Below are 26,202 nucleotides of genomic sequence, written 5' to 3' on the forward strand. Positions count from 1 at the left end.
GACATGAGCCCAGACATGTGAAGAATATGAGAGATTGTTGTCACATTCAGAGTGTAATCAGTACTTATCAGATATTTCTGCAGCTCCTTTAATGTTGCTGTAGGTCTCTTGGCAGCCTCCCTGTTAAGTTTTTGTCTTGTTCTTTTTGGAAGGACGTCCTGTTCTTGGTGATGTCACTGTGGTGCTCCATTTTCTCTACTTGTTGATGATGACCTTTACGGTGCTCCATTTAATGTTTTCGAAAGTTTTTGTACCTCTCTCCAGATTGATACCTTTTGACATTGGGATCCTGTACAGGCTTTGTCAGATCTTTGCAGACCATGGCTTCAGAAGTCAGATGAAACCAAGAAGATGTGAAGAAAATCCTACAGAAACAGCTGGTCTTTATTTGGGGGTTAATCATAATTTCATTGATGACAGCTGTGTGATAATTACTTTTGAATGATAATTACTTTTGAACATGATTGAATGCGATTGGTTCATTCTGAACACAGCCACATCCCCAATTATAAAAAGGTGTGTACGCTTATGCAAGCAGTTTGTTGTAAGTTTTTTTTTTATTTTTCCTGTTTTTCCTAAAATGTTTCTGATTGTTTTTCACTTAATTTTTATATGTTGTAATTTCACACTGAGGGTGGAAAAAGTTCTGACATGATTTATTTTGGTTTCATTTCTTTACATCACAAAAACCTGCCATTTTAACATGGATGTATAGACTTTTTATATCCACTGTATCCCATCCAAGGCATATCCAGGCTCTGGATTCACGACAACCCTGATTAGTATAATGTGGTTACTGAAAGTGAGTAAGCATGAGAATAGAATCGAATAGAATCTTTACTTGGAAAGGAATACTGGATCAGTGCACACTTTCAGAAAAAAAGGTTACTAAAAGATTCCTTGTTGCTGGAGTGGTACCCTCAAACACGCACCTTTTTATTACTTAGAACTATCTTTCACTTAGAAAGATGTACTTTTATAGCTGTACTCTGTAAACTAATTATGGTCCAGTGACGTACCTTAAAGCTTTTTTAAAGGTATGCTACATCTACTATGTCTATTTCCAGGTGAAACATACATATTAAGGATATCAAAGATAAGGTTACCACCCCAGTGATGAGGAAAGCTATATTTTTTGAGCCCCAAGAATAATTAGGGTTTAGTTTAGGACAGGACAGTAGCACTGTCTCTTCTATGGTGCCAGGCTCACCCTTATGAACTCATGTCACTCCTCAATGCTTGTCACATTTTGTCCTGATACAAATCAGATTTCAAAGTGAGATATGAGAAAGTTGAGTTACTGGACATCATTGAAGAACTGATTCCTGGATTCTGTGGTTGGTGTGTCAGAGGGCAAATAGCTACTGCATTTAGACAGTTATGTACTTTCCTTCACAGAGAGGAAAAAAAAAAGTTTTTTCCTCTCTTTTGTGATGAGTACCTATTAATTGACTTTGGTTATCCCACTATTATATTTATCTGACCACGACCCAATCATTATATCTTTTGATTCAGTCTGTATTGAAAGTAAACTGTTATTGTGAATATTTATTAGATAGAAAAGAATTTTACTGTATTCAGTTTCAGATCCACTGGGATTATAGGCCTCTGTTAAGCGTTTCTTTGGAAATAAACTGGAAAAATTATAACTCACACTAAAACTGAACAAATGGCCCATTTTTTGTACTACCCTAATTTTTTTTTACCACTGCTACATTTCTACACAGTGGATATAGAAATTATACACACCCCTGTTAAAATTGCAGAGTTTTGTGATATAAAAAATGAAACTAAGTAAATCATATCAGATCTTTTTGCACTTTTAATGGGATATAACAACCAATAAAATTCAAGTGAAAAACAAACAGAAATGGTTTAGGGAAAAAATCATATCACATTTAAACTCATGTTCAGACGTAATTATCATATCATCTGTCATCACTGAAGTGACTCTGATTAACTGCAAAGAAAATGGGACACCACAGTGAGATTACCTAGAACAGGACGTCCCTCCAAAACTGATGAAACGACAAGTAGAAGAGGTTGCCATGAGACATACTGCAACATTAAGGAGCTGCAGGAATATTTAGCAAGTACTGTTCACTCCCTGCATGTGATAACAGTCTCTCTTATTCTTCACATGTCTGTGCTGTGGGTGGGGTGGCAGGATGAAAGCCCTTTCTCACAAAAAAACAAAACAAAACAAAAAAAAAAACAAAGAAAAAAACACCAAGCCTCCCCGAAACCATGTGGCAAAATGTGTTACGGTCTGATGAGACCAAGGTACTTTTTGGGCATAATTCTAACATGTTTGGTGGAAAAACGAGACATCACCCAAAGAACACCATACTCATGTTGAAGCATGGTGGTGGTGGTAGCATCATGCTATAAGGCTTCTTCTCTTCAGCTGGGACTGGGGCTCCTGTTAAGATAGAGGGAATCATGGGTAGCTCCCATCTGTTTTGGCACAAAACCTGCAGGCTTCTGTTAGACAGCTAAAGATGAAGAAAAAATTCACCATCCAGCACGATAACAACCCAAAGCACAAACACAAGTCAACAAAGGAATGGCTTCAGAAGATGATGATCAACATTTTGGAATGACCCAGTCAGAGCCCAGGATCTAAATACCCATAGAATGACTTGAAGAGGGCTGTGCACAGGAGATCCCCTCACAATTTGATAGATCTGGAGCATTTTTGCAAGGAAGAGTGGAATAAAATTGCTAAACCAAGATGTGCTAAATTGGCAGACTCTTACTCAAAAACAATGAGTGCTGTATTACAAGCAAAAATGGTTTTTAACAAAGTATTAATTAAGGGGTGTGCACACAGGTTATTATAAAAAAACAACACATTTCCTGTATCACATTAATTGTGGAAAAATATTTATCTTGATTTATCTTGGTTTAATTTTTTACATCACAAAAACAGGCCTGTGGATTTTTATATCCACTGTGTACCTAAAACATGTTTTTCAGGTGGGCTATTGTACATTGTAACGTATATTATTATGCCTGGCTGTAATTTAATCACAGACTCCATATACACTCACCGGCTACTTTAATAGCACCCGTACACCTGCTCATTCATACAATTATCAGACAGGGATTTTCACATTGCCTGGTCTTCAACTACCCAGTTTAATTGAGCCGGTGCCCACTGTAGTCTCAGACTTCTGTTCCTGTATATAAGTGTTCCTATTAAAGTGGCTGGTGCATGTATATTATCCATTTATTCTCCCACATATGAAAAGTGACAATTACCTATATTTTGTAAAGGTACTTATACAATATATTATACAACATATCATCTCAGGAATACCTTTTTAGTTTGTTACTGTAAATGTTATTTGTGTTAAATTATTATAATGATTATTATTAGGACTTTTCTGTTTCCACTTAAACCACAATCAAATGGTGCAACAAAATTTAAAGAACTATTGGACAGTAATTATCACTGAGCCTGCCCTTTACAACCATCTGATACACCTTTCATACCTCATCAACAGATATAAAGAAATGATATAGTTGTAGCAACAATGATATAGTTGTTCTCCTTGTGTCCATATGGGTGTCCTTTGGGTTCTCTGGTTTCCTCCCACCTCCCAAAACATGCATGTACTATAAGGATTCATGTGAATAAGTGTTTATGTGTGTGTACAAGGTGCTCTGTGAATGACTTTTGTTTCATACAGTGTGTATTCTTGTCTTAAGTGTCCCTAGGATAGGCTCCGGATTCTTTTCGGGGGGAAAAAAGTATGACTAGGAGGACATCAATTTATTTATTTCAGTATATGATCTCATGAAATATGAACATTACTTGTTTGGCTCCCCATGCAGTGTTCACATTTTGCCCAAATTACACCTTAGGTACATTACTGAACAGCAATTTTGTCATTACATAGACATTACTCGCACTCTGCTCTACATCTTAGGTACATTCTAAAAGGTGATTATAGCATTGTGTAACTTAACTATATAATATTGATGTTCTCCTTATTATTAGCAATGCATGTGGTAGTAGGGGATCAGCAGGATTGTTTTGTTACTTAAACTCAAATAACTATTAAATTCCCCAAAAAGCCATTGTATATCATCTTTATTTGATTGTACTTAATTTAACATCATAGTTTTTGACAGTTTTACATTAATTCAATGAAAATACAAATTTTTAAAGCCAATTTCAAAGTGTGCTCAGAGATGTCAAGTTAATTGCTCAGTATGAATTACATATTTCAGTTTGACAGTTGTTGAACTGTTAAAGGTTGACATTGCAAACTCTATTGACGTTGCAGTAAATTAGATGTGAGTGTACTTAACTTGTGCAAGCTCAGACTGGTTGTACAAGGTTCACCTGAGTTTATTTGTGACAAGTTATTTCCAGGTAGAGCTTAATTTGAAAACAAAGGCTACACCTTCAGTATGTGAGAATGGTTGCACAAAGGTTACCCAGAGCCAGAATGCTGAGGTGCTCTATAGTATTAGACGCATGAGAAAATATTTCCTCCTTTTCTGACACATCTGCACAAAGAGTTAACAGCAGGTGAGGGTACTGATGAAAGAGATTTTGAACTTGACTAGGCCAAAGGCAGCAGACTTCTAATTTCCTCGAAGTAGATTTAGTTTTGACACAAGAATGAGGGAGAGTTACATACCTTATTTATCTCTATTCATGATTATACCAATACAAATGTTTAGTCAGAATTTTTAAAAATGCTGCAAAACTTTTTCTTCAGTAGCAAGTTATACATTAACAGTTATAAAATGACTATGAAAGAATTTCTCTGTATGCCGAAAACCCTGGCACAGAGAGACAGTCATTTAAAACTGCTTTATTATTTTCATTTTCAAGCTGCATGACTGTGCACATTTTATCCTTTTAGTGTTACGCGTTTGCTCTAATCTTAGATAAAACTGAAACTTACCTCTGTACATTGTAACTCATATGTAACCCTGAAGCACTGTTACGAATAAGTAGAATATTTTTGGTGATTTGATGAAGAGTTAAGAGAAAATCAGCATTCTGATCTACACGATCACTGCACTGTTTAATAGCAAACATGCCACTCATCTTTCAACCCCAGCCAGAGGTCAATTTTGTTCATACGGTACACCTTTGTCCCATAGCTGACTGCCAAAATTGGCATTAGTATCTGGGATCAGAATACCCAATATAAACTGATACCAAATGCTAAACTAACACTCAGCAATATACCTAGTCTGATAATGTACTAAAATGTTCATACCTAAAATACAATAAATATTCTATAAAATGCACCTCAGGTGGTAAACTAGTAGATCAGTTAATACAAAGTATGTACAGGATCTCATTGTCGAAAGATATCGATCAGAAGAGGGGTACAGCAGAATTTCCAGAATAATAGATGTACCACGATGTACTGGAACACCATGAAGACCATCATCTACAAGTGGAGAAAATGGGCACCACAGTGACATTGTGTAGACTGTTTATATCCACTGCATGATAATAATCAATAAAACCAATCAGCAAAAACATAAATTATTCATTATGCAATTTATTAACAAATGGTTTAAAAAAGAGTAAAAAGTAAAAAAAGTAATTCTATATGAAACCGAGTATGAATGTCTTCCTTCAATGACTTGCTTCAGATCACACTACAGAATATCATTATTACTAAATTAATTTCTGTAGCTTTGTTGCCACATCTTTAAAAATTGTGCCATGTGGTGTTTCAGTGATATTTAAACACACACATGCACACACACAGACACACACACACAAAAACGATGAGAAAGAATGATACTTAATTTCTTCAATAGCTGCCTCACTGTGGACTTATAAAGGCCTTTAGTAATTCAGCATGATCCTCTTTTCTTTAGTTTTACACACATTTTCTGTGAATGACGGTGATTTGTTTAAGAATTATATAGCAATATATAATGCGTGTTGTTTGTTTTTATTTATATAGTTAGTTATACAACTTAGGTTACACAACCTGTCAGTCATTAAGTTGGCTAATAGAAATACCAGGCATGAAGATGAACTTCAATGCTCTATACAAGATCATGAATCACAAGAAAAAAAAAAAAAAAAAAAAAAAGCTCCCACATTTTTTACCTTGTGCCATCTGACACAGTTCTGGGGGAGTGTCCCTTGGGTGTTGACGTACCACAGATTCATATCTTCAAGGAGTCAAAAGAAACGCTCATGACCTTTATAGTGTTCATTAACTCTTTTTGATCACATCACAGGGTAAGTTTTTAAAGTATAATTTTCTTGTTTGTTGTGACAATATTACTACTTCTACTACTACTACTAAGTTAGGCTGTAACTGTAATGCTCTTATTTTTTGCACCATATTTGCAGCTACATGAATATGTTTAATTGATTCGTAACTATTGAATTGTTGATCTGTTTAAAATCTCTGATCTAAAGAGGAAATTTAAGCTCATTTATGAAAACCTATATATTTGTTATATGAAGTTCTTATTAAATGAAGACTATTGTCTGTACAATTGAATGCTGTAGAGGGAATATATTGGTATCAAAAAAATATTGGTGGCAAAATTCAAATGGTAATATGTAAAATAAATCAATTTAAAATTTGCAGTTCTATATGCAATTTTAGCTTATAATGAAAATTGATTAATGATTTTTGCATATGCCTATAGTACTATATTTCAGTTACATGTAGATTTGGTCATTTTATTTATTAAAATAAAGCTATTTTTTTCAACTTCAAATGGAAAACTAACTGGGAAATTAAAATATATTTTCTGAACTGCATGCGCATGTTTCATGTCAGTCCAAAAAGGGTGTCACAATGAGAATTATTAAGAAGCCTTTATTGGTCACATATAGTGTACATTACAATGCAGTGAAATTCATTTCTTCACATGTCCCAGCTAGTTAGGAAGCTGGGTCAGAGTGCAGGGTCAGCCATGGTACATTGCCTCTGGACTGGTTAAAGGCCTTGATCAAGGGCCCAACAGTAGCAGCTTTACAGAGCTGGGGCTTGAACCCCCCAACCTTCTGAGCAGTAACCCAGAGCCTTAACCACTGAGCCATTTCCTTTATTCGTTTTTGCATTCTTTAATACAAGAAGCAATTTAAATGTCATATAGATAGGACAATTCGTATCTAAAATTCATATATTTTCCACACATTTGTCAGCCCATTAACACTCACTTTGAATTTTGCAACCGATGTATAAGGAACAAAACAAAATGGGGAGTGCTGTTATAATAAAATAATCAAGGACAGGGTGGTGTGATGTGGCCCAAAGTGAAGTTATTAGTTATTATTTAACAATAACAGCATGTCCTGATGTGTTTTATTCCTCATATACCACAAAAATATGCCCGTGACTGCAATTTTTAATAATTAATTGATGACACATTATACTTTTTAATAGTTTATAATTACGTTTCATGTTGAGGAACAGTTAAGTCCTCTTATCACCTATGTTACAGCAGCCATAAACACCAGTGTCTCTTTTTTCTCTCTTTTGAAGTTATGAAGACAAAAAAGGTTGTTCTTATATTATTAGCACATACATTTTGTCATATAAATAGTCCATTTAAAAAACTTGTGTTGGCAGTTCAAAAGTATGCAAATTCTGCAGGAAAACCTTGAAGCTGGCAGCAGTAACTACGATGCCTTATCTTCGGAGGCTAACAAAATCACGTGCAAAACTGCCCGCCGCTAACTGACTAGTTCACTGAACAGAATAATATACAGTATAATCAGTCGCACTTCCCATTTCTCCAACATTTTCTTGCTGATGCCACTTTTTGCCTTCCTGAAATGCATGTTTATAAAGGGGACACTCTGTTTGTGTATTGCTACATGAATGGAACTGTGCATTTAACCTCAGATGTTTTTTGCACCGCAGCACCTGCCTGTTCGTGTGAAAAATCTTACAAAACTCAGTCCATCTGGCCCTATTTTAGAGAATCTAATGTTTAAATACACAAATAAAATATATTTTTCTTGTATTTAATAACATATGACATTTTAAGAAATACATTTCAAGTTAAAAATTCAGTTTAAAAACAAATTTTGAGGAATTGCAAGAAATGCCGCATTCCACTAAGGTCTGAAGTTACACTGAAAATCAGGAATTACCTGATTTTGTTGTGCAAACCAGCCACTGCAGCATTCTAATAAATTCTAATAAAGAAACACTGAAAATTGAAATTTCTTATTTTTTTTGTCTTATTTCTTGTTTAACCCTATTTTGTCTGATGTTTTCAATCTACCAAATGATTTTTTTTTAAAATAACCCTTGTTCATTAACACTAAATCACATTACATGCATTAATCACTCTGCAGAAATGTTTGCTTGTATCACATCTATACTTGCACAGTAAAAGTGTTAGCTGATTTTCATTACTGTATAAGGTTGAAATAACATGTCTGACATCTTGTTCTATAAGCTTTTTCAGTTAATTTCAGTTAAACATGGTAACCATGTTTACCAGTCTGTGCAACTAATTTTGCATGAAATTAAAAGAACACCATAAACTGACATCTGAAAAAAGGCTTAGATAATACCAACCAATTGTATAACAGAAAAAGCTTGAAGGACCAGCTAAGAATGCTTAAGATAAAATTCCTAGCTTAACAGCGTGGAAACAGATTAACAATGAATAAAAATCACAATCTGTTTTAACAGATTAACAATGAAATTGCTATGTAAATGCATTATTTCATTATAAAAAATTAGCAGTACTTATTTTTTGAACTGTGTTAATAACTTCTTCAAGGAAGCCATAAATACCATCGTGCAACAATGAAAGAGGAACAGAATGCAGAGCCCCAACCAGACCAACAGGGTATGTTCATTCCACTCCCAGTTTTCATACACACTGCATGAATCATAATTTATATAAAAATGACTTGATCCAGTCATACATGTCCCATTAGACTGTACTATCTGGTTTAAAAGAACAGACCACTTTTCTTCTCAGAAGTGATTCCTGTGGGCCATCTCAACTTGGCCTTCACACAAGATGAGAAATCCCAGAATGAAAACCCAGAGAATCTTCCAGAGGAGGACTCCAAATCCAAATCAAAGAACAAGAAGTAAATCAGGAGTTTATTCTTCTTGTACAAATTGAATATCGTAATTGAGTTAGCACTCATATTCATTATCACTTTGTTATTATAGGAAGAAGAAAAAAAAGTCTGATAAGCCAAAAGAACCGATAAAAACAGTCAGTCTTTTCCAGCTGGTAAGGAAATGTTTGCCTGATCTGGTTTTGGGTTTTGGGATAAACAAATATCACTGAATTTCATTAAATGTCACATTAAAATGTTTATTACTGCCAGGGTTCTTTTGTTATTACAGTTTCGTTATGCCACCTGTGCAGAGATCTTCCTGATGCTGATTGCTCTTCTGTGTGCTGCTATTCATGGTGCTGCACTGCCCATAATGTGTATTGTGTTTGGACAGATGACTGACAGCTTTGTACTAAGTGGACAAAGTCTCAACTTTACAGGTATATAAGATGCACATTGTACCCTCATTGGAAAGGTGATTCAGCAGTCTATGTCAGTCCTCAACAGTCTAGAAGCACTCACCAATAAGCAGTTGATTTATCCCTTATGCCTACATTTACAGATGTGTGACAAAATAAAAGAAAAACAGGTTGTATTTTATATATTTCAGATTATATGGTGTATTGTACAGCTCATTTGCACAATCAAGAGTTTATATCTACAGATGGGTGACAAAGGAAAATTTTGTGATTCCGTCATGCTGTGGGACATTTTGTTGCATGGTTTGGATACATTTGTTCTCTCAGAGAGATGCATCATTGCAAATCAATACAAAGCTGATTACTTTTTTCCTATAATGAAACATTTCTATCCTAATGGGAGTGGCCTTTTCTAAGATGACAGGGTGTCCATCCATAAGGCACGAAGGCTCACTGAATGGTTTGATCAGTGTAAAAATGATATAAATCATATACTATGGCTTTCTCAGTCACATGATCTCAACCCAACTGAAAAGCTATGAGAGATTTTGAAGCAGCATGTTAAACAGTGTTCTCCATCACCATCATAAAAACACCAGTTGAGGGAATACCATTTAGAAGCATGGTGTTCATCCTCCAGCATAGTTCCACAGACTTGTATCTATGCCAATCATTGAAGCTATTATGGTAACCCGTGCCCCAACACCTTACTAAAACACTTCATGCTGTATTTTTTTTAAATTTGTCACCTATCTCTATGTCCTTGTCATGTACCTCCAGTATTATTAATAACTGTCAGAATTCATACTCCTGAATAATGTCAGTGCACATTTGTAACATCAAATTATAGTCATCACAGGAGTTGTTTACCCTCTGCATGAAACTTTACAGGAAACTTCACCTTGAACTTCACACTGAATCCCTCAGAGTGTGTTACAATACCAGGAGTTGACATTGAAGCATCAATGACAAGGTGAATTAGATTCATTTACCTTCTAGTTTCTCATTTTCTTGACAAGACATTGACTTTCAACAATTTCTTAATCCTGTCAGCCATACTCTTTTGTTGAAACTGTAGAAGTGCACATCTTTTCTTCTTAAATCACACACAGAAATGCTTATTACTTTGTTGCCATTGGGGCTGGCGTCTTGCTCGTTGGAACAATCCAAATCACGCTATTCGTACTGACAGCCACTAGACAGACCAAGAGGATCAGAGACAAGTATTTCCATGCGATCCTCCATCAGCCGATGGCATGGTTCGACATGCATCCCATTGGAGAACTTAACATTAGACTCACAGAGTAGGTTATCATCAGGCCCACTATTCATAAACAATGTTGTTTCACACTGTGTTTAATATTTTAAAACATTCAGAATTATTGCTTGTTAATGTAACCGCTCTCTCATCAATGTGACGCTTCTCTTTTTGACCATGACAGGGATATGAACACAGTCAGTGATGGCCTGGGAGACAAGATCAGTATATTTGTGCAGTTCTTCTGCAGATTTATTGCAGGTTTAATTATTGGATTTATTTTCGGCTGGAAGTTGACCCTGGTCATTTTGGCAGTGAGTCCACTGCTGGCAGGTTCAGCTGCAGCATGGTCTAAAGTACGTAAAGTTTGCTACTGGGAAATATTAGGAATCATAGAACATTTTTGTTCATTATGTTGTATGTTCATTATTTTGCAATTTAGAAATGATGCATGGCACTAAACATTGTAATGCTAATATTATATTTTTATATTTTAATAACCTTTTATAAGGTGTGCTGTTTTCACTAACATAATGACAGTATATAATTATTATCAATCATAATTATCATATGTTCCCACATAGATTCTTGCCACTCTTACCAGTAAAGAGCTGTCAGCCTACGCTAAAGCAGGAGCTGTGGCTGAGGAGATACTTGTGGCCATTAGGACAGTTGTTGCATTCAATGGCCAAAAGAAAGCTCTGCAAAAGTAAGACTCTGTTGCATATCCTCCAGTGTTCAAAGGTCAGTGTATTTAAAAGCTGAAAAAGTATTCTTTTCAAAATTTCAATTAAAGACAACCTTCTGAATTTTAGGTATGAAATGAACTTGGTAGAGGCAAAGAACTTTGGAGTGAAGAAAGCTATTACCACAAATGTGTCATTGGGGCTAACACAGTTCATCATATTAGGAACTTATGCTCTGGCGTTTTGGTATGGCACAAAGCTCTCTGTGGATGAACCAGAAAATTACTCCATTGGCAAAGTCCTCACTGTGGGTTTGGATTGTGTCACAGCATGTATCAGCCATTTCTGCTTTACAGTGTTAAACATGGCACCTCGTATGTTTATCTTGTGTAAAAACGATTTCTGTCTGTAGGTCTTTTTCTCAGTGATGATTGGTGCATTCTCTCTGGGTCAGGGAGCTCCCAACTTGGAGAGTGTTGCTAAAGCCCGTGGTGCTGCATATCCCATCTACAACACAATCGATATGGTAATGACTTGCTCTTTTTTCTTCTTGAAACCTTTTAATAATTAGTTGTTATATTATATGATCAGCTATGTAAGAATAAATAACAATTGTGTATCAATGTACAACAATATGAGACTTGCTTAGTTGTTCATCTGCTGTCATAGCCTCGTCCCATTGACAGCAGTTCAAAGGAAGGCTACAAACCAGACAGTGTGAAAGGTGACATTGAATTCAAAAACATTAATTTCAGCTACCCTTCCAGAAAGAATGTGAAGGTAATCAGTGTGACATTTAACAGCTTTCTTATTGAAAAGAGGAGCACAATTATTCTTCTTTACATGTATATTCTGTCCTGTCCTAGATCCTGCAGGGAATGAGCCTGAAAGTACCCCATGGAAAGACAATTGCTCTGGTGGGGGCCAGCGGTTGTGGGAAGAGCACTACGATTCAACTTCTGCAACGGTTTTATGATCCAGATCAAGGAGAAGTAAGCATGCTGAAATCAGGGTGCTACTGACTAAAAATGGTCTCTTGGAAATTGAACATTTAGGCCTCTGTGGTTGGTTACTTGTTTGATAAATTGATCTGATTAGGGCATCCATGCTTGCAGGTGACCTTGGATGGTCGAGATATCCGCACTCTAAATGTGCGTTGGCTGAGAGAAAACATGGGCATTGTGAGCCAGGAGCCTGTACTCTTTGGCACCACTATTGCTGAGAACATTCGCTATGGTCGCGAGGATGCCACTGATGAGGACATCGAACAGGCTGTGAGAGAGGCCAATGCCTATGAATTCATCTCCAGACTACCAGAGGTAAGAGTTGTGGATTTCTTACTCTATGACCAAAATTACATATAGTGTTTTATCAGAAGGAGTCAAAACCTGGTACTTACATGATATTATGTATTACAAAATAAATATTACTTGAGAGGCCTCTGTGTTCTGTTTCAAAACTTAGACACAGAACAGGTAGCTAGAACTTTATATAGGCCACAAAATTATGAATAATTAATCACGTTTCAATTGAAGACCACATAAATGTTAGACTTGATTTTCTGAGGCAGAAGCTGAACACCATGGTGGGAGAGCGTGGGGCTCAACTGAGTGGTGGGCAGAAGCAAAGGATTGCCATTGCTCGTGCTTTGGTCAAAAACCCCAAAATCCTCTTGCTGGATGAAGCTACATCAGCCCTGGACACACAGAGTGAAGCTATTGTCCAGGCTGCTTTAGATAAGGTAAGACAAATACAAGCAATCCCAAAGCACCACATACCACTTAGACAGATGTTTATGCATATAAATGATTCACGTTAGGTCACTGTGATTCTTGATTTCCTGATTACATGATAGAGAAATAGTCGAGGCATAACTTATCAGCTTATGTTGCTTCCCAGGCAAGAGCAGGCCGTACCACCATAGTGATTGCTCACCGGCTGTCCACAATCCGTTCTGCTGATATAATTGCTGGTTTCAAAGATGGTCAAGTGGTGGAGCACGGCACTCACAAGGAGCTCATGAGCAAGAAAGGAGTCTACTACTCTCTTGTCACACAACAGGTACTCTTGCAGCTACCCCTCAACAGTCTGATTAGACAATTGTTGCATAAGTGTAATCAATGTAAACAAAAAAAAAAAATCCTTTATTGTCGCTGAACTTTTGTATTTATCTCTGGTATATAGTCACATGGAAGTCCAGAAGATTACAGTGATGATGATGATGATGATGATGATGATGATGATGAGGGAGAAACATATGAGGAATCATCTGACAATCCTGACGACCTGATGGAAGTCACAATAGAAAATGGTGGATTTGAGAGAAATTCAATAAGACGTAGCATAAATCTTCAAAGGAGATCATCAAAAAGGAAGTCAAAGCAGAAAAAGAAGTCAAAAAAGTCAAAATCTAAGAAGGAGAAGAAGGTACAATGTATACAATAACCTTGAATGTTTAGTAAAGTACTACAAAGAAATCTCATGGTTAAACCACAGAGTTTGTGTCATGCACCTGTTTATTTTTCAATATTGTCGTACAGATACAGCCATCAAAATGAAATTACTGGATGAATGACTACATCATAACTTTAAATACAATCTAACCATACAACTGCAGTTTTTTTAATTAAATATATTCACCTCTTTATCAGGAGAAAGAAAAGGTTACAGATGTCCCTTTCACCAGGATTCTGGCTCTGAACAAACCTGAGTGGCCCTACATGATGGTGGGTGTACTGGCCAGCTTTGTGGGAGGAGCTGTCTACCCTTGTGTGGCTATCCTCTTTGCCAAAATCATTGGTGTGAGTAGCTGTCTTTCCTTGTGTTTGTTACTTGTCAAACAGATTTGTTCTTTGTGCATGTGACTCATGCATAGTGAGTAGACTGGTCCAAGGGCACATTTTTCCCTTTTAAATTGTAGTTTTGGTTGCAAACATTTATTTTATTTTTTTAATTTTTCATAAACTTGGTTTGTGTGTAGGTATTTGCTGAGACTGACACTGAAGTGAAGCGACAGAAGACTCTGATGTTCTCTCTTCTGTTTCTCCTCCTTGGAGCCGTATCATTTCTCACTCATTTCTTTCAGGTGCACTTGAATGAATACCATCTCTCACGCAACCCAATTCATTATTTCAAACTTGATGTATTCCCCTGTTTTTACTTACTATTCACATTTGAAGTCACTATTTCCAGGGCTACATGTTTGGCAAGTCTGGAGAAATTTTAACCATGAGGCTGAGGAGTCAGGTATTTAAAGCCATTTTGAGACAGGTATGCCAACACTTTACTGCACTGCATTAAATATTACTAGAAGACAAAATGATACAATTGATCTTTGCCATACTCAAATTTAGTGAGAAGGCTACTTGATCTCCCTTGCTAACTTGTTGGGATTTTTGTAGGAGATTGGCTGGTTTGATGACCACAACAATGCAGTGGGAGTTCTAACCACTAAATTAGCAACAGATGCGTCATTGGTTAAAGGGGTAAGTGATTTGCCATCATAATGATGTTATTAAGTGATTATATTAAGTGATGAATGTAAGTCTGGACTCACCGGGTTCTGGGAGTTGAGGGATCAATTAATGCAACATGTCTTGTTTTTTTTGTAACCATTTTCACAGTTGAACACTTGTATAGTTTTATAGGCATTTATTTGCTGTGCTGGCAAATTGTCACATCTGCTTGGTATCACAACATTAGTTTTGAGAACACATTCATCAAGGATATCTCATATGTTTTAAAAGATGTCATATTGGTTTTATTTATTAGCATGGCTCTAAGTCAAAATATGTTCACTCCCTCAATTCTTTTTCTCTTAATTTCTCTCTCAGGCATCAGGATCCAGACTGGGCTTGACCACTGCAACTATTTGTTCCCTAGGCATTGCTGTGATCATAGCCTTCATTTTCTGCTGGCAACTTACCCTTCTTATCCTTTCCTGTGTGCCATTCCTCATTGGGTCCCATTTTATCCAGATGAGAGCTCTGGGAGGTCATGCTTCCAAAGATCAGAGTGCACTAGAGATGTCTGGCAAGGTATATTATTATATTATTGTATTATTATAAGACTACTAACATGAATTGAGGACAATTTAAATAGCTAAATCAATCGGTTAATTCATGTTTACACACTACTAATTGGACTATGGTTCTTTTTTGCCCCTTACCAGACATTGCAACTTTCACAATGAAGTGTGTATGTTAGGATTTTGCATTATCCTACTGTTGGCATCTTATTTTTGTAACACATGAATGCAAACATTTTTACCTTCAAGCAAACAGAATTTAAAGGGCCGCATCTTGTACGGTGAAGTTTTTTATTGGTCAGGAATATATGGCACTGTAAATAAACCACCACTTTACCCTAATGTTTATGTTCCACAGATATCCACAGAAGCTGTCGAAAACTTCAAGACTGTTGTTGCATTAACAAAAGAAGATGTCTTCTTCCGCAAGTTTAATGACAGCCTCAGTAAACCATATCGGTACATCTTAGTTATAGTACTCATTTTCTCAAAGCATTTATTTACAGAACAAATGAAAGAACAAATTTGACTCATTTGATCTATACAGACAGGTGACAAATTAAAAAGAAAAAAAAATACACACAGTGTCTTAGTAAGGTGTTGGGTCAACACAAGCCACCAGAACAGGTTCATTGTGCCTTGGCATAAATACAAGTCTCTGGAACTGTACTGGAGGGATGAACAGTCAGAATAATTTTATAGTGATTTGCAGTGATGCTTCCCTCAATGTATGATTTTACTTTTTTTTTTTTTTTTTTTTTTTTTTTAGGTCTGCCTTATGTAAAGCACCCATCTACGGACTCACCTTTGGACTTTCTCAAGCAATTCCTTACATGGTTAATGCTGCAGTCTTCCGTTTTGGTTCCTGGCTGATTGCACATTGCTACACTGAATATGAGAAGGTTTTCCTGTAAGCACAACTGTTTCATATCAGCTAGACTTTCTGTGCTGCAGCCTTCACAGAGAACACTGATTATAAATTTTTTCATCAGGGTGTTTTCTGTTATTGTCTTTGCTGCCATGAGTATCGGCCAGTCCTCATCATTTGCCCCAGACTTTGCCAAAGCTAAAGCTGCAACTGGGAGAATCTTAGACTTACTTGCGAAAACACCTGAGATTGACATCTACAATGAGGCAGGAGACAAACCAGTAAGTTATATCTCTTGGCTTTGGCCTTTGACTCACTAGTAGGATCCAAACCCCATTATATCCCTTGTTATATTACTTTATTAGAGCATTAGCAGCTCAGAGCATAGTCTTTATATATGTCATGATTAAGAGGTCCTGCTCTTCTTTCAGACAAACTTTAAGGGAGACATAGAGTTCCGTGATGTACACTTCTCGTACCCGTCACGTCCAAACATAAAGATTCTGCAAGGCCTAAATGTATCAGTGACTCCAGGACAGACGTTGGCACTGGTGGGAGGCAGTGGCTGTGGAAAAAGCACCTCAGTCCAGCTGTTGGAACGGTTCTACAACACTGCCAGTGGGCATGTGGTGCGTTAGGATCATAGAAGCACTTTTGTAATGTTTACTCTCAGAATTACTCAGCCTGTCATATCAGCTAGTGTATGTCTGTGTAATCTAATACATATGACTATTTCTGACAAAAAGATACTAGATAAGTTAAACTTATAAGTAAGCAGTTAAACTGCTTGCTGTATTGCTTACTGCATTTTCTTGCTCAGTTGATGGACGGGGTGGACACAAAGAGATTGAACCTTGCTTGGCTGCGCTCTCAGCTGGGTCTGGTCTCTCAGGAACCCATCCTGTTTGATTGCACCATTGCTGAGAACATCCAGTATGGAGACAACAGCCGTGTGGTCAGCCAGGCAGAGACTGAGGAGGCTGCTAAGAAGGCTAATATCCATGACTTTATTCTTGGCCTACCAGAGGTAAATTTTAATTTAGGCATCATTGTACCAGTACATGTTTTTTAATTAGTTAATTTAGGATTAGTGTTCATTCAAGAGAGAATGTGTGTGCCTGTATAAATGTGGGCATTTATATCAATAATGTAAACCTGGCACCTAAAGAATTTTTACCTCCTGAAGATTTAACCCTAGATTCATCTTATTTCATCAAGAAATGTATGGAAGAGTTAATTGCCACTATAGGAGTGGTTATTTAGCTATCTAATTAGCATGAACATAGGTGTCAAACTCAAGGCCCATGGGCCAAATAGGGCCTGCTCTCTCATTTTATTTGGCTTTTATTCATTTACTCATTTGTTCTAAAAGCTATTATTACTATATAGTACTACTTACTATATAGTACTCAGTATTTTTACAGTAAACCAGTACCAACCTTGCGCCTTCTACCTGGCCCAATGTACAGACATGCATTCTTGCATCTCAAAGTGCCAAAACACTGGTTAACACACACACACAAAATACATACAGTACTGTATAAAAGTCTTAGGCACATGCAAAGAAATGCTGTGGAGTAAATATATATATATTGGGTAATATCTAGCATAGGACACAGACTTATTACATGTACATTTTATACACTGTTTAGCTAGATGCAGAAAGTCAAGTTGGGAAATTTTCAAATGTAAAGCAAAGTGAGTGAGCTAGCTAACATACCCTAAGAGGTTTTTTTTGGGCAAGCAAAAAAACTCTGCATCCTTGGAGACTCATAAGCAGCCAACATATACCTGGTGTTACAAAGTTAACCTGAGTTGTACACGGTTATGTAGCTATGTTAGCAACATGTTTGGTTTGGTATTGCTACTATCTGCCATTGTTGTGTTGTAAAAAATGCTGTAACTTCACTGCAAGGTCACCACACCTTTTTCTTATCACTCAATATTCATTCCAACCACAAAAGTTATACAGTTAAGAAACTTTCCAAGCATCATAAAACAAATTTTATAGGCATAATAGGTATAAGCCTTTGCATAGTGATACAAACTATATCGCCAAAAATATGTGGACACCTGACCAATCACTCCCATATGTGCTTGTTGAAGATCGCATAGATTTAGTCCAGATTTAGCCCCCCCTTGCTGTTATAATAACCTCCACTCTTCTAGGAAGGATTTTCACTAGATATTGGAATATGGCTGTGGGGACTTGACACAGGGGGATTGTCAAGCTTGAACAGGTTTGGGCCCCATAGTTCCAGTGAAGGGAAATCTTAAAGCTACAGTATACGAAGACATTCCAGACAATTGTGTGCTTTCAACTTTGTGGCAATATGGGGAAGACCCAAATATGGGTGTGATGGTCAGGTGTCCACAAACTCCTGGCCATGTAGCGTATCCTTTTAAGCTTTACATTTCACATTTATACAGTTTTTACTTGATTATACTCATGACTGACATATTGCTTATGATTTTAGAAATACAACACACGCGTGGGAAATAAAGGCACTCAGCTGTCTGGTGGGCAGAAACAGAGGATAGCAATTGCTCGAGCTTTGGTCCGACAACCTAAAGTGCTGCTTCTGGATGAAGCTACTTCAGCGTTGGACACAGAGAGTGAAAAGGTTAGTGAGAGGTTCCTGGTTGTCTTTACCATACTGTCTATTCAATATTGTATTTACAATGTATTAAACATCCAGCATAGTTTGACTGTAAGAAATTTTTGACTGAAAAAAAACAAAAAAACAAAAAAACAAAAAAAACAAAAAAAAAAAAAACAAGATGGCACTGATGAGGAAGAACCCGGAACGATTATAAAACCAACGCACTTGCACTTTTGTTGCCAAACACACACTTACAGAACAAACAGCTGGCTTGGTGGTTAGCCACAGAACTAGTCCATCGAAAACAGGTGGGGGTGACAAAACCCCCCAGAATAACACATTTCATACTAACAATAAACACTTAATCTAAAAAAACAAAGACACTAAACACCAAAATAATGGGAAACTGTGGGAGTTTTTCTGGTATGTAAATGAGTGCCCACTTTGAGAAGTTACTACATGCTACTACATGTTAAATCACTACTCAAAAAAATTAGTAAGACTGATTGAAATCCCTTTATACAAGACTGCTACACCACTCAAGCAGAACAAAACCATGGGAACAAGTGAGGAGAATCAGAATTGTTCAGCTGTACATGTACTAACCGCCTGATTTATAAACTTAGCAAAAGGAAGCACAGTAGATTAGCTTTTGCTAACTAGTGTATTCATGGACAAATAAGCCATTCAAGTGTGAACACAGGTTTTCTTTTTTTAAAGCTATGCTGGAGGTCAAAGTGTCATTAACCTTCTGATTGGTGAGAATGAAACTTGCCCTAAGTTTAGCCAAGAATTGGACTGCCAGAATTTCAGGCACAGTACATGTAGAGACAAGAACCAATATAGAAAGAAAGAAAAAAAAAAAAGCACTGATTTAGGTTAACTGGAACTTTAATATTGTGATATGATGATCATACATTGGTAGTCATCCAGGGTGTCTATATTTAAATGTAAAAAAAAAAAAAATTCCGTGTGTTTACTTTGAGTGCATATTTTACATTACCGAATATCCATAGATAGTTATTTAAGGATTAGCAAAACAAGAGCTCTAGCTGTTTAGGGACAAGTTAATTACAGGTTCTATATAATGTGTCAGAACTCTGATAGTTACACCAATGACATGCGGGAGCTTCAGAAGGTTAGTGGATCTCTAACATGTTGTGCTCTTTAGCAATGTGCCTATTCAAGATAATGAAGTATGCACTCTTTTATAATAAAGTATGCACTTAAAATATTTTCACATTTGCATGTCCACAGACTATATATTGAAATATAAAGGGACAAAATTGTTTCTTTTTTATCATTAATGCATAATTTTCTAACGAATGTCCACCTTAATCTGGCATTCAATTTCCAGCTGTATTGTACACCATGTATGGGTGGTGATTTTTGCTAAAAATTTGAATTACTGCATATATAGATTGAAGGGATAGGAAAATCTGTCACTGTCTTATGATATTATTTAGTTCACCCTTTGTCATTACAAAATAGTTAGAGGTATATGTCATGCAGCAGCAAAAATCAGCACTGAAGATATGAACAGTACTGAATTAAATCCAGCAGTTTGATCAGTTTGTGGCTGTCACCCTGCATTAGTAATGCATCTCATTACTTCATATGTTTCAGATGAAAAACACTTTCATAATAATATCAAACTAAGAATCTGTACTAAAATAAGATCTTAAGGTTGCAGCTTAATAAACCAAGAATCTACCTCTTTCAATGAGAACAGAATGTGACAGTCCTACTCCAATGGACTAGCATTCCTAATTGGAGAACACCCATAATAAAGGCTATCACCTGCACTTCTGTAGCTTACTGTAACTTACTACACGTCTTCTGTAAATTGTCTTGGAAGCAGTAGCTTAAAGTTTATTGCAAAAATGGCCAAGAAAAGTGAAGTAAGTTCTGAAATAAAAGGTCTAGCATTGTCTGTTAGCCTAAATAAAGCAACTCTATTCATTTGGCTCCCATCATTCACAGTCAGGAGTATTATAACAAGGTTCAAAGATGACAGAATTGAGAACAGATAACAGACTTGAGAACAGATAGTGTACAGGCAGATTTAGGAAGATAACCAAGAGATTAGACAGGAGACCACCAATAGATTTCAGTATGAAAAACAGGTGAGAAATGGCAGCAAGCATTGCTTTTGAGGTCGTTGAGGAATACCAGATACAAGTTCACAAGTTCACAAATAGGATCATCCTAGTCAATGTCATGGTGGAGCCAAAGCCTATCCTGGGAATGACCGGATGGGATGCCAGTCTATCACAGGGCACCATGCACACACACACACACACACACACACACACATACCTGGGGCAATTTATCATAGCCAAGCCACATATATTTTTACCAAGGGTGGTATTACCCATGCATTACCCAAACTTGCAGTGTCTGCAAAGAAATAGTTTAAATGACAGATGTGGATCTTTCCCAAACACACTATTACAGTGTTGGAATAGCCTACCTAGTACTCCAATCTAAACTGACAGCACCTATGGGATAAAATGGAAAGGAAAATGGCAGGTTGTCCGTGTTCCAGTGTGGATGAATTGAACTTCACTAGCTGACACTTGTAAAGTTACAGAAAAAGGTTGATCCAATGCCCATATTATGTCAAGCAGTCTTGCAATTCAAAGGATGGCAACCTAAATATTAAAACATTGAAATATGACCTTTAGCTAAATCAGTATCAAGTGTCCAAATACTTTTTTAAATCTTCATTTTGAACATTTTGGCCCAATGTCCAAATACCTTTTGTGGCCACTGTGTGTGAAACACAGCTGTTCCTTCATTATACAGTTGTTCTCCATAGTGGCCTTGTAGATAATTTAGCAGGTTTTATTAATGTCCAGAGATTCGTGATGAGAATAATTTTCTTATAACTGTCTCTTCTCTTTGCTGTGGTCTAGATTGTGCAGAAAGCTCTGGATGATGCTCGACAGGGCCGCACGTGCATCGTTATCGCTCACAGACTGACCACTATCCAGAATGCTGACATCATTGCAGTCATTCAGAATGGCAAGGTGGTTGAGAAAGGCACACACAGCCAGCTAATTGACAAACAAGGAGCATACTATGCCCTTGTAAATGCCCAAGTCTCCCACTAACCTTCACTGTATTTTCCTAAGCATCTATGTGTCATGCAAAGTTACAGTCAGGTCCATAAATATTGGGACAGTGACACAGTTTTGGTAATTTTGCCTCTGTTCACCACCACAGTGGATTTGAAATGAAGCAGTCAAAATGTGACTGAAGCGTAGACTTTCAGCTTAATATTGCATTAACCGTTTAGGAATTACAGCCATTTTTTACAGAGTTCCTCCATTTTCTCAGGCTCAAAAGTAATGGGACAAACTAATATAATCATAAATATTAGGATTATTTTTATTACTTGGAGGTAAATCCTTTGCAGTCAATGACTACCTGAAGTCTGGACCCCATGGACATCACGAAATGCTGAGTTTCCTCCCTTGAGATGATTTGCCAGGTCTTTACTGCAGCCATCTTCAGTTGCTGCTTGTTTGTGGGTCATTCTGCCTTCAGATTTGTCTTCAGTAAGTGAAAACCAGCTCAGTTGGGTTGAGGTCAGGTGACTGACTCGGCCATTTAAGAACATTTAATTTCCAAGCTCTTGGGCTGCTTTCACAGTATGTTTTGGGTTGTTATCCATCTGTACTGTGAAGCGCTGTCCTATCAGTTTTGCAGCATTTGACTGAATCTGAGCAGAAAGTATAGCTCTGTACACTTCAGAATTCATCCTGCTACTTCTATCAACAGTCACATTATCAATAAACCCCAGTGACCCAGTTCCATTGGCAGCCAAACATGCCCATGCCTCCACATGTTTGACGGATGATGTGGTATGCTTTGGATCATGAGCCCTTCCTTTCCTTCTCCATACTTTTCTCTTCCTATCATTCTGGTACAAGCTAATCTTGCATCAGAACTGGTCAGGCTTTTTTTAGAGGTTTTTTAGCAAAGTCTAATCTGGCCTTTGTGTTCTTGAGTGTTACCAGCGGTTTGCATCTTGAGGTAAACCGTCTGTATTTACATTCATGAAGGTGGCTCTTGACTGTAGACTTTGACAATGATAGGCCTACCTCCTCCAGAGTGTTCCTGACTTGGCTAGATGTTGTGAAGGGGTTGTTCTTCAATAAGAAAAGAATTCTGCAATCATCCACTTTAGTTGTTTTCTGTGGTCTCCCAGGCCTTTTGGTGTTGCTGAGCTCGCCAGTGCATTCCTTCTTTTTAAGAATGTACCAAATTGTTGATTTGGCCCTCCTAAAGTTTCTGCTATCTCTCTGATAGGTCTGTTTTGGTTTTTCAGCCTAATGATGGCCTCCTTCACTTGCATCAACACCTCTTTGGACGGCATATTGAGAGTTCCCATGAACAGCTACCAAATGCAAATTCAACACTTGGAATCAGCTCCAGACCTTTTATCTCCTTAATTTATCATGATATAAGGAGGAAACAGGCCACAGCTGGCCATGAAACTGCTTATCAGTCAATTGTCCCATTACTTTTGAGCCTGTGAAAATGGAGGAACTCTGTAAAAAATGGCTGTAATTCCTAAACGGTTAATGCAATATTTTTGTTAAACCCCTTGAATTAAAGCTGAAAGTCTACGCTTCAGTCACATCTTGACTGCTTCATTTCAAATCCACTGTGGTGGTGTACAGAGGCAAAATTACCAAAACTGTGTCACTGTCCCAATATTTATGGACCTGACTGTATATGTAGCAGAATCTTTCACACAGCTCTACGTATAGAGTATTAGTTATAATAATATGTACTAATATTTGTCTGACAAAAATCATTTTATCCTAATAGTACTGACAGTACTGACTACTACAGTGTAGCTGACAGAAGCTCACAAATATAATGTATTTTGTAGAACTATATGTGTACAACACTGAAGTTATAGCTCAATATATGGTCTTAATGTAACAGTATAAACAAAATATATTTGGTTTACATTTAACCAAATTCTTTTGTTGATTTAACTTTAGAAATCAACAAATAGTATCTTATTTCTAACATAATTGTACCACAGCTCTTTGCAGTGAAGAAGGCTTTAGTTTTATAAAATGTATGACACACTACATGGCCAAAGGTTTGTGAACACCTGACCATCACACCCATACTGTATGTGGTTCTTCCTCAAACTGTTGCCAAAAAGTTGGAAGCACACAATTGTCTATAATATCTTTGTATGCTGGAGCATTAACATTTTCCTTTACTGGAACTAAGGGGGCTATCCCAAACCTGTTCCAGCATGACAACGCCCCTATGCACAAAGTTAGGTCCATAAATACATGGTTTGCCAAGGTTGGAGCGGAAGAACTCAAGTGGCCTGCACGGAGCCCTGACCTCAATCCCACTGAACACCTTTGGGATGAACTGGAATGTGACTGTGCCCTCATCCAACGTCAGTCCCTGACCTCACTAATACTCTTGGGGCAGAAAATTCCACAGCCACATTCCGAAATTTAGTGGAAACCCTTCCCAAAAGAGTGGAGGCTGTTATAGCAGCAAAGTAGGGACCAGTTTGGAATGGGATTTTCAACAAGCACATACAGGTATGATAGTCAGGTGTCCACATATCTTTGGCCATGTAGTGTATTAATTTAATGAAAATCTCTAACACATGCTGATTGTTTATTCTGTACCCATCTCTGTATATGTGTTCTTGGTAAATCTGTAAATGTGCAAAACTATTTGGGACATTTTATGACAATGATTTTTTTAATTTTGTTTTTGTAAATATGATTGTACAGAGCATTAATAATACTTTAAAGTGTAAATAAACAGAACAATACTTGTTATAATTTTTGTAAAATGTTGCTTCAGACAGCCATCTGGTTTTGTGAAAGACACTAGGACTTGGAATTGGACTGACCTCTGTTTTACACCTTCACCTGCTGTGAGCTTGTAAAGTGGAATGGGATGCTCAACAAGCACATATGGGTGTGATAGTCAGGCATCCACATACTTTTGGCCATATACACTCCTGGGCGCAAAAAAAAAAAAAATATATATATATATATATATATATATATACATATATGTATATATAAAAAACAGATAAAGAAATTTAGTATGAGATAGCTTTTCCCATTGATTTCTCTAAATGTTTAAGCCTTGTGGTGCTTGATGGGCTGCATCAGGTGTGGCAGATAATCAAATAATGACTAATCTTTTAAGAAAAAAAAAACATCCCAGAAGATATTTTTGGAAGATTTTGTACACCCAGACATGTGTTAGTTTGAATTTTACATCAAACATTTTAATCATTATCATGATTTTACCTTTGCGTACAAGAAGTCTATATATAAGTGTTTCTAGCTTTTCCCCCAAACAGTTCACTGAGCAAAAGTAAACGAGCAAATGGTGGCACAGGAGCTCTCAGGAGTGCATTTGTTTAATTCCTGCTAATTTTCTGACCAATGTTGTTAAGACCATTAAAAGCTTAAAATTTGCTACTCTTTGGTGAGTTTTTGAACAGCTACTGATTTTTAATCAGACAAAATGTCAGCATCTAGAAAAGACTGAGCCTCATCCTCAAGAGTCTACATAGAGAATGAACCTCAATATTCAGTGTGGTGACCTCAGACCTTTATTAAATGGGCTCTGATTTGTCTGTATATTATTGTGAATGATGAAAATATGAATATAAATTGGTGTAATCCTAATTGGCAGTTGGAAACTTGAGAAGAAAATGTAGCCTAATGTGTGAGTTTTGCTCTCATTTCCACACACTTTTCAGTGGCTTCATTTGTACTAGAACCCTTAATGCTTCTTAGGTTGTTCCTCTGGGGGGAACCACATAACAGTGTTTTCCTTTCAGAAAGAGTTCCAGATAAAACCTTCACGAAGATCAGAATCTTTAACTACCTAAACAACCCATCTTGTAAGAGTATAGTACCATTTTTTTATTTAGCAATATGCATGGTCATAGTATGTAGTCCTACCTCCTTTTTCAGGCATCAAAAAGATCTTTAAGCAGTGTTACAATGTGTTACAAAACAGTGTTCGTAGTACACTATAATTCAAATATACTGTATTGCCTCACACATTTTTTTCTAAGCACTGAGATAGCATTTACCTTTTATCATGTTTTATTTTGAAGATTTCTTTTAGTCAAAAGTTTAGAAAATGCAATATAGTTTCTGCCATAACATGGGGCAACATGGGGACAGCATTTTTTTTTTTTTAAGAAATGTAATAATAATAATAATAATAATAATAATCAGTGGAGAAGAAGGAAGACTTGACTAAGTGTC

General features: G+C 36.8%; 1 protein-coding gene across 2 annotated transcripts; it reads left to right on the plus strand.

Moving 5' to 3' along the window:
• The first annotated feature begins 6,133 nt into the window (after positions 1 to 6,133).
• abcb5 (ATP-binding cassette, sub-family B (MDR/TAP), member 5) lies at positions 6,134 to 24,940 on the plus strand. 2 transcript variants are annotated; one of them, XM_034307956.2, is made up of 29 exons: positions 6,134 to 6,235; positions 8,752 to 8,820; positions 8,956 to 9,070; positions 9,156 to 9,219; positions 9,336 to 9,486; positions 10,357 to 10,438; positions 10,578 to 10,769; positions 10,908 to 11,079; positions 11,308 to 11,432; positions 11,539 to 11,716; positions 11,822 to 11,935; positions 12,079 to 12,189; positions 12,276 to 12,401; positions 12,525 to 12,728; positions 12,980 to 13,150; positions 13,309 to 13,470; positions 13,594 to 13,836; positions 14,061 to 14,210; positions 14,390 to 14,494; positions 14,602 to 14,679; positions 14,811 to 14,894; positions 15,243 to 15,446; positions 15,795 to 15,895; positions 16,206 to 16,346; positions 16,429 to 16,585; positions 16,736 to 16,933; positions 17,125 to 17,331; positions 18,782 to 18,928; positions 21,826 to 24,940. In XM_034307956.2, exons 2-29 carry the CDS (start codon positions 8,778 to 8,780, stop codon positions 22,021 to 22,023), a joined length of 4,023 nt encoding a protein of 1,340 aa, XP_034163847.2. In that variant the 5' UTR covers positions 6,134 to 6,235; positions 8,752 to 8,777; the 3' UTR covers positions 22,024 to 24,940. The 2 variants fall into 2 exon arrangements, with proteins under 2 accessions (XP_034163847.2, XP_034163851.2); XM_034307960.2 differs by having other exon boundaries at positions 8,959 to 9,070.
• The last annotated feature ends 1,262 nt before the right edge of the window (positions 24,941 to 26,202 follow it).

Source organism: Pangasianodon hypophthalmus, chromosome 1 (genome assembly GCF_027358585.1).
Source record: "Pangasianodon hypophthalmus isolate fPanHyp1 chromosome 1, fPanHyp1.pri, whole genome shotgun sequence".
Taxonomy (NCBI): Eukaryota; Metazoa; Chordata; class Actinopteri; order Siluriformes; family Pangasiidae; genus Pangasianodon; species Pangasianodon hypophthalmus.

What these genes read in the sequence shown, in the direction of transcription:
- abcb5 (XM_034307956.2), top strand. Translation starts at nt 8,778, where the DNA reads ATGAAAGAGGAACAGAATGCAGAGCCCCAACCAGACCAACAGG. An exon ending in CTTAACATTAGACTCACAGA is followed by an intron (nt 10,770 to 10,907) that starts GTAGGTTATCAT and finishes TGACCATGACAG; the next exon opens with GGATATGAACACAGTCAGTG. An exon ending in ATGCGTCATTGGTTAAAGGG is followed by an intron (nt 14,895 to 15,242) that starts GTAAGTGATTTG and finishes TTTCTCTCTCAG; the next exon opens with GCATCAGGATCCAGACTGGG.